This window comes from Pempheris klunzingeri, chromosome 5 (assembly GCF_042242105.1).
Source record: "Pempheris klunzingeri isolate RE-2024b chromosome 5, fPemKlu1.hap1, whole genome shotgun sequence".
NCBI lineage: Eukaryota > Metazoa > Chordata > Actinopteri > Acropomatiformes > Pempheridae > Pempheris > Pempheris klunzingeri.
This window is the reverse complement of record NC_092016.1, coordinates 28,874,292-28,891,235: the sequence shown is the minus strand read 5'-3', so window position 1 is coordinate 28,891,235 and position 16,944 is coordinate 28,874,292. Positions and strand designations below refer to the sequence as shown.

The window sequence follows — 16,944 nt, the reverse complement described above, 5'->3', positions numbered from 1 at the left end:
TGTGATAGCGTTCCAGAGTTGTAACATCCTGTCTGTGAGTATTGCAAAGCGTTGTTTGGTGTTCTTCAATCTGATAAACCATTAAATGCAGTAATGCATTACTTGAATTGGACTTCTGGGTCGTATTTCATTGTGTCACTAGTAAGCTCCCTGAGTTGTTTTAACACATGGCTGCTCTTCGTCTGAATCCCCACTTGGGATGAATTGTAATAACTTCGGTGATCCCTTAACGTTTCATGTAAAATGGTAAATGGTCTGTATTTGTATAGTGCCTTTCTAGTTATTTCAACTACTCAAAGCACTTTACATGACATCCTCATTCACCCATTCACACATCAATCACACAGGAGGAATGTAATTTGGAGGAGACTATTCTTTCATACTCATTCACACACTGAGGCCATGCTTCAGGAGCAAGTTGGGGTTCAGTGTCTTGCCCAAGGACACTTCGACATGTTGACCCATAGGAGCTGGGGATCGAACCCTCGACCTTCTGATTGAGGGATGACCCACTCTCTCTACCACTGAGCCATCATCGGGGCAACACAAAACTGGGGAAACTTTCAATTCATTCTTTTCACACACTGGTCTGAGCAAAGACAGAAACCTATACGCATGGATTACTGCAGAGAGCCCAGTACCTTGCTCAAAGGCATTTCGGCAATTTCCAGCATGAAGGACTGGGTCGGGGGGGGGGGGGTGACCTAAAGCTGGAAAAGCCTGGTCTCTGTCTCTGTCTGCACCTCCAGATAGGAAGGGACGCTCCATTGTCAGGGTTACCAACATGATGTGGGGTTACATGAATGGTCATAGTTCCTTGTTTAGGTTTCAGGGATTCACATTTGGGCAAGAGGTAAATTTCACATGCCTAGAGGGTTCACAAGAATCACAAGGAGCAGCCTTTCAGAACGGAGGCAGCATCAGGTAGTGTTCACACTGAGTGCTGTTGCCTCTGTTCTTCTCCCTGGAGCATGAGTAAACCTTGCTGTGTAAGATATCAAGGTCTCCAGTGAGCTTTTCCTCAGTGACTGAGCAAACCCACATCCAAAGATTTCCATCACACTCAGGAGCTCAAAGTACAGCCTCAGAAGGTGCTAGTATGGCTGTGCTCAAGCCTCATAATTTTGTCCTTAAAGGGATCCTGTGTGGATCCGTTGCACCAAAAGCACCAATATGAATTCAGTCATGACACGAGCTCAGAGATCCATTTCCTGGTGTTACAAGGAGCCTGGTTTTAGTACAAGCCTGTTTTTTTTGGCAAAGTTTAGATAAAACAAATCTTTAAAAAGTCAAGTCTTGTATAAAGCAAGAGAGTGGACTAGCCTTGTCCTAGTCCATGGGCCGCCCACTGGGAATCACCACTGCTTTTCTTTGGCCAGTTATGTGTCTGTCTCCTGAGTTAGCCAATCAGCTTAGTGGAAGCCAGCTTTATATAGTGGGATGTCCAGTGGTACGACACGGCACCAACTCTCTGCATGATGGTCTAATGTGTGAGCAAAACTGGTATAGACAGGAGATGTATTTTACAAAGGGTCATCAGTGCCCCCCCCCTGTTTGCATGCATGTATTTACACAGTGCTGTTGGGGGGGATAGTAGGTTGGTCCAACCTTAGCGGTAGAGATAAAATGAGGACACTGGTCAGTGGCTCTTGACCTGAGGATTGATTAGGAACTGTGTCCTTAAATGACACACCCTGGACAGAAAGCTGTACACAGAACAACTATAGGAAATGTGTTGCATTGACTGTTGCAAGTGTTATTAATGGACCAGAAACGTTTCATATGGTCAGTCAATTGACAAAGAATTTTGTTCTTTCTACATTAGAATGGTTTTCTAATTGGACACATGTCGATCTGGGGAGTGGGGATAGCTCATTTCTTAACCAGTAACTGAATTGAGATCTACAATTAAAGCAACCTCTAGTGAGTTTGAGTCTAGTAATTTCAAACTCATTTTCATGTCCTGTCAGAATAGGTCTCCATATTGCAGGCCCAATCACATAATATTGAACCTGGCATTTCACCAAGATTCAGCAGTCTGAAGTTAATGTTCCCAAGTTCAAGTCACGTAATCTGACTAGATCACACTACTTCTAGTACTGCAGCAATGTGTGAGGGATTATATATTGTCCATAGACATTTTTGAATATTTACTGGTGAATTAAAGAATCCAACAATATAACCAACACTGACCAGATGTGGGAAGGAACTAGTGTTCTATGGGAAGACTGTAACCCAAACTGATTCTACACTAACTGATCACTGACCCTACATATGTCCTGCATAGGCTGAAAAATTAAGACCCAAACCCATGTCTTTCAGGCCAAACACAACTGGTAATGCTGAAACCCAAACCTGATATCTCTGCTATATTTTTGCTTTATTTTACCTGCTAACTAATGCAAAACATGACATTACATGCATGCACATGTTCATGTCAGTGAACAACCACTCAACCACAATATGATGTTAAGCAGTGAACACACATCAAAGCAGGCCTCCCGAAAGAAAGGGGTTGCAAAATGTTTGCTCTTATTCATCAGTCTTGCTTTCCTGTGATTTATTCATGCTGTTCTGGTCACGTGTATTTTGTTTGTGCACAGGTGCCATCACCATCAGTGAGTGACAGAACGCTTGCTCTTGCCTGCTCTTGGCACGGCAATACACTGCTAGTAAGGTACAAAGTTCCAAGCGGTATAACTGTGTGTGTATAGAGTCATTATATAATTCCCTATTAAAGAAATAGAAACAGAATTTATATGATGACATGGTATTAGACAACAAAGCTAATATATGAATGAGCATAGACTAATACTACTAATACTACATATTTTCTTCCTTACTTTTAAAGCCACTTTGCAGTTTTTAATATCTTTTCATTTGTAGTCTTTGTGGCGGCTCAGAGGCAGAGTACGTCGTGCATCAAGCGGAAGGTTGCTAGTTCGATCCCCGGCTCCTATGAGTCAGCATAGGACGCTGAACCCCAACTTGCTCCTGAAGCAGCTTCAGTGTGTGAATGTGTGTGTGAAAGAACAGTCTCCTCCAACTTAGAGTCCTCCTGAATGAATGATGTGTGAATGGGTGAATAAAGAAGTCTAAAGTCTAAAGTCTAAAGGATGTGATGGAAAAGTGCTTTGAGTGGTCGAAACGACTAGAAAGGTGCTGTACAAATACAGAGCATTTATCAATATTCATCAAAATATTACACAATATTACAGGCCTATTTCCATGGACCCATTCCCAAGAGCTTATAATATTGATTTTAATCCACTGCAGACCTACTGCACGTCGACTCCCCCACCAAGTTGATTTTATGAGTGGTCTCGCCTTTCTGAAGTACCAGGCAATGACTTTGCAGTTTTGGGTGAAAGCTGAGGTCAATTTAAGGGCCGCTCAAGCAGCCAGAACATCCAGTCACAAAACCTTTAACCAGTCCTTTGATCATATCTAGAATTCAGGAAATACCAGGCATCCTCAGAAACGTTTTCTATTTATTGTTACGTATGAAGGACTAGAGGTGTGTGTGTGTATATATATATATATATATATCATTGGCATTATTTCACTTAAAAGGACTATACACTGAACTGGTGTTGAGCATGAACACCCTGTGGCTAAGAAAAAAAAACTGCTTGACTGACTGACTATTATGTAAGAAGTAGTTTTCCACAGATGTTGTTTAAGGTTGTCCTGCCCCCACCACCCCCGCTGCCAGCCAGTCAGGCTGCTCACTGTACATACTGTAAGCTGCAGTTTGTGAAACATAACTGAAGTAAATAGAATACCTTTGAAAGATGACGTTGCAACAGCATCATCAGTGTGTTTTGTCTAAAGTGCTGTTTGATTGTCTGATGTATTGATTTCACACAAAGTGACAGAGGCTCGTCTCCGGCAAACACATGAAATCACAACATGTTGTGTTGACTCGGGTATCTGCCTTAGTATGTCATACCCGTCATGAATAACTAACTTATTTGGGCAAGGCACATCCTAGAAGCAAGGGGCTAATGACTTACGGTTACCCTTAGTTTTTGTCCTGATTTTGAGACCCGTTGTCTTAGTTAGAGTGTCGTATTTAACATTTTTGTATTCATTATAAAGGACAAAGTTAAATTTAATAAAATATGATAATGTAGTTCTCTCTCTCTCTTTTTTCCAGCAGACCTTTTAAGTTGTCATATGAGGAAAAGCACCAATACTACTAATAACACTAAAGCAGCATTGTATGATCAGTAATGTTTAGATGTGTGAAAGGAGTGTGCTGTGGCAATGAACCCACAGAGAATTATCATCCGACTCTGCAATTCCCACTCAATGGATATAATCTGACAACTTTCAGCTCATTGTTCTGGTTGTCCATCCCATAACTTGATTGGCTCATTGCTTTTGATCAAGAAGTGCACTCAGACAAAATGTACATGTGCATTATTATGCAGAGAATGTTCACTCATTCATTTGCAAGTAGGATTTTACTGTTGTAGTTGTTCTAGGTGGAAGCAAGCATATTATTTGATACCTTAATCATTTAGATTGCATGGTAAATAATCTTTTTTCCAAATATTCACAGTATTTGATTATTTTCAGCAAAGCACAGACCGGTTGAATTTTCAGGTACTTTTCTATGTCATCTTTGCTGCCATTTTGAGGGACCCACACTTGGAGCCAGCTCAGTTTTCACTGCTTGTGCGCCACAAGGTGTCCTGTCGCATGCTGAAACTGTCCCACTGTGCCCCCCCCCCCCCCCCCTCCCCACATAATTGATTGCGTTAAGGGTTTGAGGTAGTATGGTTCTGGTTAGTGATGTAAGAGGGGTGTAATGGCACAACCCTCAGCCTCCACCAATGGAAATATGGGCAGGGCTCAACACCCATTTTCGGGAATCTTGTTATAAAACCGGCTTAAACATCTCACCCTGTCCACTTTATTAACCCGCGCTGCAGCATCGTGGAGAGACTTTCTTGATTCAATGAGGTAAGCACAAATCCTTTTTTTTTTTTTTTTTAAACGTTGTATCATCTTTCGTCCATGTTTGCAGGATGTATCAATGAAAGCTGATCTTCCAAAGATTATATATATTTTCTACGACTTTTTTCTTTCTTTTTTTTTTTTTTGTCAAGAATTGAGAATTTGCTCTGGTCCCGCTGTGAAACCTGCTCTGTGTCCGTTCATTGGGGAGGGTCACACAAACAGTGAGGACAGAATGACTTTAGGGTGATTTCAAAAAGAGTTTTGAGAGCGCAGCAGAGAGAAAATCTGCCTAATAATCTACGTTAAGTGATGATGGTGATCAACAAATGTTAAGAATATTTCATTTGATCCTTATTTTTTAGATGCCCTCCTTTATGCATAAAATAAGAATTTGGAGGTAGTTTTTTGTAGTCATGCAACAGCATTGAGTATAGTTAAGTATTCCAGAAAAGTACCAATACCCCACTTAAAATATATACAGTATACTTCCAATCGTCCTGCACATTCAAAATTTTCCTCAAGTTACAGTACACAATTCTAATTATACAATTATAGCCTCGTTCAGAGTGTTGCATTATTATATATTTTATGGGCTGTCAGTGGATTATTATTGATGATTATTGAACAGTTCATCCATATCTGTGCAAGTGATCTGAAAAAAAGAAAAAAAAGTGCGTGTAGGCCTGAGATGCATTTTCTATGAGTCTATCAGTTTGAGAAGTGAGTGAGAGAGTGAATGTATGTGTGTGTGTGTGTGTGTGTGTGTGTCAGTCAGTGAACAAGACAGACAAAGAGGACAGGGAGACACAGAGATAGAGAGCTAATTACAAATTAGAATTGGTTGCTGTTGTCATTTTGATTGCTGCCCTCTCTAGGAGAGCTGAAGTAATTCTAGTAATGTAGCGTTAATGAGCAAAAGGTGGAAAAATCTCAGGCTACAGTGCATTAATTATTTGTCCCACCCCTACTTTCCACCACTGGGATCATCCCTACACTTTGCTGCTCTAACACACATTGTCCATCAGTTCCAGGATGGATAACAAGCCTTACTTGGTTCAGATGAATGGGAATGGAGTCCACGGCAAAAGCACCGTCAATGCTAAAAGCCTGAATGGGACCGGCATGAATGGGAAGGGAGTACACGGGCACGGCATCCACCATGTCAGTGTGAATGGCAGTTTGTATCCGGCCAAAGCCAAGAGCCGCAGGCAGAGGTGGGAGGTCAAGCCATCAGAAATGGCCAACAACACGCTCAATCCCATCAGGGCCATTGTGGATGGGATGAAGCTCACCCCGAACCCGGATAAACCCATGATCGCACTTTCCATAGGTGAGAAGGTTTCTGCATGATCTAATTAGTTATTCAAAACTTAGGGGGGGGGACACTGCTTTGTTGCTTACATGCAATGCAAATTAATGAACTGTTTAATCATTAAGACCATAATAATATGTGTGTAATCCACTGATCCGTTTTTAGTTGTCTGCTTTTATTTACTTTTGCGCATTTTTATGTGACCTATATATTCTGTGACTTTTTTCGTGTCTAGGTGGATGCTGACACTTGATCTTCATCTTATGCTTGATGATCTTTGTTTTCTCTCACTGTTGACTGATTATTTACAATCGTATCTGTTCCCCCAGGGGACCCCACTGTGTTTGGCAACCTGCCAACAGATGGTGCAGTGCTTCAGGCCATGAAAGATGCCATAGACTCTCAAAAATACAATGGCTATGCTCCATCCGTTGGTGAGTCGCACTAACCAGCAAACTAACTCACTCCAAAGCAAACGTCTTTGAATGCACCAAGGATAAAAATGTAATTTCATGTTAGCTTTAAAAGCAGAAGTATATTCGATGTTTCACTGGTTTTACAGCTACATTAAGTGGCTCTACATGTTGTCACCTTTAACTTGTGTTGAGAAATGTAGTAACCAGAAATTGTCTGATGTTAGTAACTCACATATTGCATGCCATTTTGCAGTATGTGAGTGTACGTGCACATACAGCATGCTTTGCCAACCTTTGCCAATATTCTCCTCCAAAGGAAGGAAATGTTGTGGCAATCATATGAATTGACTTGTCACTATCTGTGGGTGTCATGTATCTGTGTGTGAATTTACTGTCTGTTTTCTCTGTGCCCATCGACAGGTTATCTGAAGAGCCGGCAGGCAGTGGCCAACTTTTACAGCTGCCCTGAGGCACCCCTAGAGGCGAAGGTGCCCACTCCTCATACACTTTATACCTTTGCTAACTCACTTTTTCATTTCATCATCATCATGCTTTCTCATCCTGCACCCTCTTGTAGTGCTACTTTTAAATCTAAATCACAGTATATGAGAACTTATGAGAACACTGTCGGGTGTTGGTGTTAGCATGGTTTTATGGTTTTGGTGTCTATGCTCTTAAAAGTGAAGTGAATCCACCCTCCCTTCCAGGATGTGATTTTGTCTAGTGGGTGCAGTCAGGCCATTGACCTGGCTATCAGTGTCCTGTGTAACCCAGGGGACAACATCCTGGTCCCGTGCCCTGGCTTCTCCTTATATAAGACTCTGGCTGTCTCCATGGGCATTGAGGTCAAACTCTATAACCTGCTGGTGAGTGGGGGGGTATATAAAATAGTATATAAAACTATACTATTTATTCTATTTATTATTCATTCTGTTTCCTCTCTTTGTTCCAAACACAGACACTTACTGTACCTACCTTTGAATTTGCAAGATACAATTGTGTAAAATAAAGATATGTTTAGCAGTGGCTTTACTCAATGACTTGAAGTTAAAAGTTAAAGTTTCAAACAAATCTAAAGCTGTCAAAGTCATGTTTTAAACCTTGTTTCTTTAACATGTGTAGCAACATAAAACCAGAACAAACTATTGTGCTTTCAAAAGGTCACACTAGCTAGAGTAAAATAGAGCATCCAACCCAGCTAACTGGCCATCTGGTCATTCCAATGTTTCACATTCAACTGACCATAGGCCAATGGAATGACACAGCAGTGTAGTAAACCATTCTGAACAGGAGAAGATATGTCATTGACTCCATTAAAAGGAGGAGGATGTGGCATCCTGCTGTTGCTGAGGAACAAAATGCTGACAGGCTTGAAAAGTTAGTTACAATGAATGAGGACTGGCTCAATGGCAGCTGAGAAGGATACACTGTACAACTGTTAACAACCTTATATTGACTACATGATACCTTTCAAGTTCCCGGGTCCTCTCCAACATTACATTACACTTACCTCACTGTAATGTCATTACAGTCTGATGTCAATGTCATCAGAACACAGATAAATTCACAAGTCATGCACAATAAAGTTTCTACCCTTGTCCTGACACACATGTTTGATTTGCAGCCAGAGAACTCCTGGGAGGTTGACCTGCAACACATGGAGAGCCTAATTGACGAAAGAACATCCTGTCTGATTGTTACCAATCCATCAAACCCATGTGGCTCTGTCTTCAGCAAGGAACACCTACAGAAGATCCTCAAAGGTTAGCTGCAGTTCTCTCCCACTCTGCAGTAGCAGACCTCTTTCTGAAAAGCTTTGAATTAGCATCACAGTTGAAGGCAAACATTTCTGACAGTCACATAAACACAATATTTGCCTCATCTTTGTGAAACAATGAAATTATTCTTGTTTTCCTCAGTGGCCTCCAAACACTGCGTTCCTATTCTAGCTGATGAAATCTACAACGATATGGTGAGTACAACTGCAATACAAGTCATGTAGTATAGATTGGCAGGTGGACTTGGCCCTCTGTAACACCAGCGAGGCACATTTTTCACCCCAGTGACAACAGAGGTTGCGTTTCATTTGGTGGTATTTACCCTGGCTCTGGATGGTGAGTGGACAACCACACATCAGCACAGGGGGGATTAGGGCCCATGTGCTGTGAATCAGATCTGGAAGCAGCAACCAGTAAGGCGGGTACGTTGGGCGAGCGGGGAGCAGGGAGGTCAGCGAGGGCAAGCAGTGGATGTGGACTGGGGTGATGGCATTTTAAACTCAGGCTGCACGTGTGTACAAGTTCAAAAGTACCATCCAGTTCAAATATGATGATGATTTATCACAGTGTTGTTTTTTGCATGATGGTCTAAATGCAAATCCAAAGGTGCTGCTTTGTAAATTCCAAATACATTACCTCAAATGTTATATTATAGCTGTTTCATTTTTAGAATATCGTGACTTCTTTTGTACCTAGTTATCTAGATATCACAACTTTATTCTCAAACTATCACACACTCTTTTCTCCTACTATTACGACTCCTTTTTCTAAAAGAAAAATATTTTGGCATCATCCTTAAGCCAGCAAGTTCATTGCAGTGAGAATCACTTCTTTTAAATGTGGAGAAAAAGTGAGAAGTGGTATCAGATTGAAACTTGGTGTCAACCAAACATTTTTAGTTGAGGTATCATAATCGGTATGGGGAGAGACAAAGTTGGATCAGTGCATCCCTAATTTCTGCCTCACTCCCAATGAAAAAGCAACAACAACATGCCTTCAGACTGATAATGCATGTCAACTTTAGAACTGTGAGTGTGCATACGTGCGTGAGTGTTTTTGCAGTTGATTGTGATTGTGTGGCTCTTAATGATCTCCCCTTAATGAACTTAGTCATTTTACTCCAGAACCTCCACTTTTTCTCCGTCTCTGTGAAGTGAAGTCATACAGCCTTGTGATACGGCCAGTTGAGTTTTCATGCTCAAGTTGAGACACTTTCAGCTCATGTGGACGTGTCCTTACAGTACCTAAGTTTGAGCAGCCAAGAGCACGTTCAGGGCTGCTTGCACTCGCTCACATCTTTCTATTGACTTTTTGCCCATTTGCACCGTCTCTGTAATTTGCTTTTGCCTGCTGTCTGAACAGCATTTTCCTCCAGAACTACTCTCCACCAAGAAAGGCCTCATGAAAGCTGCTGATGGTATTATCCAGGATAGCATGGGCAGTGTTTCAGAATAGAGATGATTGATGATCAACTTTTTTTTTTCACTTTTTGAAAAAATGGCTATAAGCATTAGATGATTCCGATCATTTCCAGTTTAGAAAAGAAACATTACAAGTACATTCAGTCGAAAGCGTTGGCATCAGTGTCAGCCTTGACAAGTCTGTACTGGTCAAACTTCAGTTGAAGGTCATGCAAACATGTACACAGATGAACACACAGACACAAAACAACCACTAGCAGACACCCACTCACAGGCAGGCTGAATGTTGTTTCAGTGGTCAATGTTAGTTAATAAAAAATGGGGATAAGGTTATAGTTGAGTTGTCCGGTGCAGTAGTTGTTGTCCAAAAGTATCTTTCAGCCCTCGATTCATATCTCTTCACCTACTTCAGTTTTGGGTCTTTATCCAATTTAAGTTCTTTTAAAAGTCAGTGTCATTTAGTAATTATATAGCATTTATCTGCCTTTGATAGTTCCTGTTGAGGAAAATATTTATAGTGTGACAGAAAAGGGTTTGATCTTTCCAAGAGAGCATGACAGAGCCACATTCGTCTCTACTGGGTGCAATAAAGGTGCTGTAGTTACAGGGTAAAGATAATGAAAAGGTCACAGAGGTATCTGAAAAGAGAACAGTTGACTTTGTTTCACAGCTGCAAACCATAAAAGAATAGAAGGGCTTTTGAAAGCTTGCATTTGTTCTTTTTGATTGTGTTGTAGTGCGTTTGTGTGAGTGGAAAAGTTTAGAGTTGGGATCAGTGGGTGCATCCTATCCCCGTCCCCCAGCCGCCACCACCACCACCACCACCACCACCACCACCACCACCACCATATTACCACTTCACATTGAACACAAGCATACCAGCATGACTTTGCACTTTTTCCCCTGCATGTGTTTGCAGTTAATGCAGATGTTGGGTTTTGGTGCAGCAGAAACAGGAGGAAAGGGGCGTGTGGTGGGTGGAGAGCTGGGGGTGTGCTGGTGAGGCCTTTCTTTTATGTGTTTGGAGGCTAAGGGGTCAGAGTGTCTGTGAACTGCACCGGTCAAGCAAGGCTCAGTCAGTAGGGCATTATCCCCGTGTCCCTCTCCTCCATATGACCCTCAGCAGTAAATCACGCTTCTATCATGCATGTCTGCACAGTCTAGGTGCTCTCTGTGCAGATGTATGACCTGTATATGAGCTGTTAGGTCAGTCGCTATCATTATTAACTTGCAGAATGGTGTGTTTCCTTTTCTCAACACTTTAAATTCATACATTTGTCTTAACTAGTGGCTAATGTCGGATTAGTTGGTAACTGCTCCTTGTTTGCTCCATTTTCATCTAATTTTTGTGGCACACCTAATCATGATGTTTTAATGTAATCCAGTCTTACTTAACTCTTATTTGATTACAAAGAGGGGGGAGGAGGTCTCTGCATGTCAGTGTCCATGTTATTGCTTTAAATTAAAGAGCCATGCAGGAAAAGACTGTACAGGCACATTTCAGATGTACATTGCTGTTATGTCATTCAGTCGTCTGGCCAATAGGACGCGGGGCAGTTCCCCACTCAAAGTCAAAGACATTGTTTGCCTTTAATGAGAACCAGCTTTCTGTGGGCGGAGTGTAGCTCACTGTGGTTACTGTACCATCACCCTTCCCCTTACACATTCCCTCTCTCTCTCTCATCATATTCCTCCGTTGGTTTCTCCCTCTCCTCTCAAATGAATATTACATAATAGATCAAAAAATATATATGCAATACTGTTCAAGTTTGGAGCCACGTGCCACAAAAGCAGTACGACTGTTCTATCTTTTTAAACAGCCTCTCATGCTTTTAGGTTGTAGGACGTGTTCTTTACAAAAACGTGCTGTTCTCTATGAACAAACCGTTCACTAAGAAGTAACGTTTTGTACATGAGAAACAAAACGCTGCACAATGGTTAAACCAACTGCAGCGGCAGAACGAGACAAAGATCCCAGTTAAATAAATACATAACAAATATCCACTCAAATCATTGATAGAATTTTAGCATCAAAACCTGTGCAGGTTTAAATAAGAACAGGTTCCTGTTTCAGTGCACAATAATACCTATAACAAGCTGGAATTAACAGCTGTGTTGCTTAACCAAAGCTATTCTTAAGACTTCACAATAGAAGTAGAAGGTTATGGATGGTTTTAAGGGGCAAAACTAAATATATAAATAATAAATAATTAAATAAATACAGAATTAAATGTAGAAATAAATTAAGAGCTTTATAATTTTAGGATTACATTTAAAAAAAAAAAAGTATAATCATATGATTAAATATGCAAATAAATGAATATTTTGTTTTATCAATGTATTCATTTATTTATACTTTTATTTATACATAGTGTTACTCGTTGCAGAGAACAAAATTTGTCAACATTAGTCATCAAAAGTCAGGGGCGGGCTCCGCTCTGTGATTGGTGGTTGATCTTGAATCTACTGCTTAATTCAAGATGGCAGCATGCACCTAAAAAATGGTTTCCAAACTGCCAATCAAATTAGAAAAAGAAGAAGAGGAAGAAGAAGAAGAAGAGGAAGAAGAAGAAGAGGAAGGCGGCAGCGCCCGTTGAGGATCTGAATGCTGTCTTAAATGCCACAATGTTGGAAATGTTTGCTGTAGCTGATCAAATGGAGGCAAATGTCAATTCTTATGCTTTTTTAGATGTTGTTGAGGACTGAGATTGCATGAGAGTGCATTACCTGAAGCGGCAGGGTGACATGATGGAGGGCTGCTACAGCAACGCTAGTCGATCTGGCCTTTCCATTTACCGGCTGACACAATTGAATTGATTATTTGCTGTGTGGCCTGAAAATCCCTGATCTAGTGAATCTGCTTGGAGTGTCTGAGCGTACCATTTATTTATTGCCAAACAACTAATTGGTATTCTAAAAATATCATATTATATGTATTTTGAATCGTGTATGAGTGTAAACCAAACTCATAGCTCGATCCAAGCAAGCTGGATCGACTGGTCGAACCTGCTGGGGCTGCAACACTCCTCATTCACCAATCACAGGCTTTACGCCTTTTGACGACTGAAGTTGACAGATTTATTTTGTTCTCTGCATTAAGTTACACAATGGATAAATAAAAGTATAAATGTATTAATAAATGTGTGGAAATGAATAATAACTAACTAACTAAATAAATAAATATGCAAATGTATGAATGAATGAATAAATCTATAAATACATGAAAAAATACATTAATTAAATAGATTATTCATTCATTTGCATATTCAATTATATAATCATACAAGTATTTAATTATCTATGTATTTATATATTTAGTTTTGGCCCTTAAAACCCTCCATAGAAAGGTTAGTCTAGGGTTTGTTAGTCTGGAACTGGAGAAGGGAATATCAGCACATCATACAATAGACAGACAAATCACAGTTAAACCTGTTCAGTCTAACCAATGAGCAAACTACAGAGGGTACCAAAGAAAAACCGGTTCCCAAAATACTGAGAGCCCAAGTGGCCAAGTTTACAAGCTGTGACACATAGTGAGGTTTGTACAGATGTTGGAGCTCCTGGGTGTAACTTTTAAAAAGCTTAGTCTCCAGTCCCAACATAGTCCACTTGACTGCCACATTTCATGTACTGCGCTTGTCTTTCCTTGTCAAACGTATGGTCTCTATTTGAATATGAGTTCCATTCGAAAGCATGATAAACTTATGTTACCATCAAGCCGACTGTCACTCAACATAACAGTGACCCATAAACATGGATCATTTTGTCCTCTGAACTTATTTCACTTTGCTCCTGCTCCTGTCCTCAGGTTTTCCCAGGTTACAGTTGTCCTTCCCTGGCATCTCTCAGCAGTGACGTTCCGATCCTTTCCTGTGGTGGCTTGGCTAAACGCTGGCTGGTCCCTGGTTGGAGGATGGGATGGATCCTCATCCATGACAGGAATGATGTATTTGGATCTGAGGTACATATGCTTTTCTGTGCATTCTTTTAAACAGAGAGAAAACAGGACCTGTCTAATAGCTTACCGTCACATTTACCTAATTGACATATGCACTATGTCTACTTTGCAGATTCGACAGGGTCTGGTGAAACTGAGCCAACGTATTCTGGGTGCCTGCAGCATCGTTCAGGGTGCACTGGAGAGCATCCTCAACAACACACCTCAAAGCTTCTACAACAAAACCATCAGCTTTCTCAAGGTAAACGGGATGATGAATTAATATTGAGTAATATAAGTAATATCTTTTTACCATCTGTTACATCTTCTGATAAATCAAAAACAGGAGAAAGGTGTTATTAGAAAGAAAATGGCAGTTCAAACCTATTGCTTCAGCTTCACATATACAAGGAAAGTGAAGGCTAACACACACAAAGAAGGTTAATACACAAAGCTACAAATGGTTTGAGGGCCAAGGACAGAACTGAGCTGCTGTCAGATGCTGTCATCGAGTGACTGGAAACCCCGGGCTATTAGAATTGTAGGGTTTAAATGGGAGAGCCCATCTGTAGGCAACACAGTCCAGGCCAAACCCACATGCAGCTAATCAGGTATTCTCTGAGTTCTCAGAGACATGGAGCTTAATTTTCCTTGTTTATAGAACATTTACTTTTTACATGTTCTTATTATGACTCACAGTAAATTGTATCACATGAAACTGACTGGATTGTTTCTTTTTCTTCCTCAGTCCAACTCAGAGATTTGTTTCAATGAGCTGTCCACCGTCCCCGGCCTGAACCCCATCATGCCATCAGGAGCCATGTACCTCATGGTCAGTGTTGCGAATGTGAAATGTAAAATATCCCTTTTATCCCTATAAATTACAAAAGCTATCACAAAAGCCTCAATTTCATCTCAGAATTGATAGCCAGATTAAGAAAATTAAGAGTAGCTGATATTAAGATGAAGCTACGCCTCTTCTTAAATTCACTAGATGAGCCAAACTTAATGGACAGTGTAGCATGTTACATCATAAATATCCTCATCCATGCATGTGAATCTATACTTTTGCTTCCATCATTCTTTAATTGAGGTTTAAATATGAATTTGAGCTTCTCATGAGAGGAAATTGTGTGTGTGTGTATTTATCCAGGTGGGGATTGACATGGATCACTTTCCAGATTTTAAGAATGATGTGGACTTTACTGAACAGCTGGTGACTGAGCAGTCCGTCTTCTGCCTGCCTGCCTCAGTAAGACACTATCCTTGTTTTTCCACTGCTTTTAGAAGAAAATTTTAAAAAATGTGTGAAATCACTTCAAATTAATCTTCTATTCTCTCTCAGGCATTTGAGTATCCTAACTTCTTTCGCATTGTGGTGACGGTGCCAGAAGAGATGATGGTGGAGGCTTGTGGTCGGATCAGGGAGTTTTGTCAGCGCCACTACCGGCCCCGCAGCCGGGACAGCAATGATTTGGACCAGTGATGAAGAGGAGCTGGACCAGTCAATGGCGTAGACCTCATGGAGACCAAAGCCTAGAGGATGGAACAACTAACCACTAGTCACATATTCTGAGCTGGAATCAGCTTTGAATTTTCTTCCCACCATGTTATGACGCTAGATGTAGAAATATGATGTCCGAACTGTATTAATATTGTCATCACTGTGGCAACAAAAAGCTTGGAAGAAACATCTGATGGTCCATTGATGGTGTAATTTTTTATGTAAACTGTTACGGAATGAGCAGACATAATATTTATATTTTATACAGGCAACTTATATTAGCCTCTACTTATTCTAGTGTATTTATATAATTTGTGTAATGCTTTGTATGTCTGTATAACGTAACCTCTTTGATGTCAACAGCAGGATCATAGACTGTGCATACTGTTCTCTTTGCTGTCACAATTAGGGGAAGTGAATGTATATTTGAATATACATTTTTATAAAAGTTAAGTAGTGATAATCTCCTGCATACTCTGCTTGGCTTGTGTTAGACAATGAATCTAAATGCATGTCATACTCTTTAACAGAACATTCCCTTATATTGTTTGTATGTTAATTGTTTGTCATGTTGAATCAAATATTTTTACGGTTGTGTAACACAATTTTATTTAGCAGGTTTGTTTATAGTAACCTAATAAAAAGATGTTAACGTAGCTGGTGTCGATATAAGAGAAGTTCATTAGATAAACATTTTGTTTTACACGAGTTTGCACTGATGTTGTGCATACTTAACTGAGTTAGACTTTCAGAGTCCTGACTGAATGTTCTTTTGAAATGCCACCTTTAATTTGACTTTTAAATCTTATTTTAAAGCCACAATTCTTTAAATCACAAACTTGCTTCAGAGAGCTTCATCATTATTATCATCTGTAACATATGACATCCTCGAAGTCTGCTCTTTTACTTTCTACAGGGTATTTGATTCTAACATAACTTTCAATATGACACAAGTGACTATATAAAATGTAGAGAACAGCTTATGGATCCTTCCACAGCAAAGTATTGATTGTAACTTCACTGGAGGGTAAAAGGCCTTTTCATTTGACAGTATTTCTCAACTAACTTTTTTGCAAACCCTTGGGGAAAAATATCCTAACTATATACATGATTTCACTGTGTGCTGGTGTGTACTTCTTGATACAGGAGAGTCAGGGGAAATTGTACAGCAAAGGTGGTAGCGGTCAGCGGTAGAGGCAAAACAGGCTTGTATAGGTGATTATTTGAGTGTATGTGTTATTGGTTTAGGGATGTGTATTTTTATGTTCTGTCATCTGGCATTTCAAAAGCCTCTCCATAGGATTGCAAGGTAATTTGTCTGGCCAGGCATGTCCACTCAGGTGTTGTAGTTTTGTGCACCATGTCAGTTCAGGAGTTGGACAAGCCCAGCTTCAGCTGTTGCTGTTATGATCCTACTGTCTCTCTCCCTCTTGTGTGTTTTGTCTCTCTCCCTCTTGTGTGTTTTGTCTCCCCCTGTCTGTCGCCGGAGTGGAGTCAGGAGGGTTACTCCCGGTCATCTATCCACACACCTGCAATAATCACACACCTGTTCCTCATCAGCAATCCAGCCACCTACTCCTCCCCAGTCTTTATTAGCCCAGTTCACCC

General features: G+C 40.5%; 1 protein-coding gene across 1 annotated transcript; it reads left to right on the top strand.

Annotated features, from left to right (window-relative positions):
- The first annotated feature begins 6,000 nt into the window (after nucleotides 1-6,000).
- Nucleotides 6,001-15,318, top strand: tat (tyrosine aminotransferase). The gene is made up of 11 exons (XM_070831387.1): nucleotides 6,001-6,298; nucleotides 6,610-6,714; nucleotides 7,117-7,184; nucleotides 7,404-7,562; nucleotides 8,321-8,459; nucleotides 8,616-8,668; nucleotides 13,704-13,856; nucleotides 13,966-14,094; nucleotides 14,581-14,664; nucleotides 14,986-15,084; nucleotides 15,178-15,318. The coding sequence occupies exons 1-11, from the start codon at nucleotides 6,001-6,003 to the stop codon at nucleotides 15,316-15,318; spliced, it is 1,428 nt and encodes a 475-aa protein (XP_070687488.1).
- Nucleotides 15,319-16,944: the final 1,626 nt, after the last annotated feature.

What these genes read in the sequence shown, in the direction of transcription:
- tat (XM_070831387.1), top strand. Translation starts at nt 6,001, where the DNA reads ATGGATAACAAGCCTTACTTGGTTCAGATGAATGGGAATGGAGTCCAC. An exon ending in TGGCTATGCTCCATCCGTTG is followed by an intron (nt 6,715 to 7,116) that starts GTGAGTCGCACT and finishes GCCCATCGACAG; the next exon opens with GTTATCTGAAGAGCCGGCAG. An exon ending in ATGATGTATTTGGATCTGAG is followed by an intron (nt 13,857 to 13,965) that starts GTACATATGCTT and finishes TCTACTTTGCAG; the next exon opens with ATTCGACAGGGTCTGGTGAA.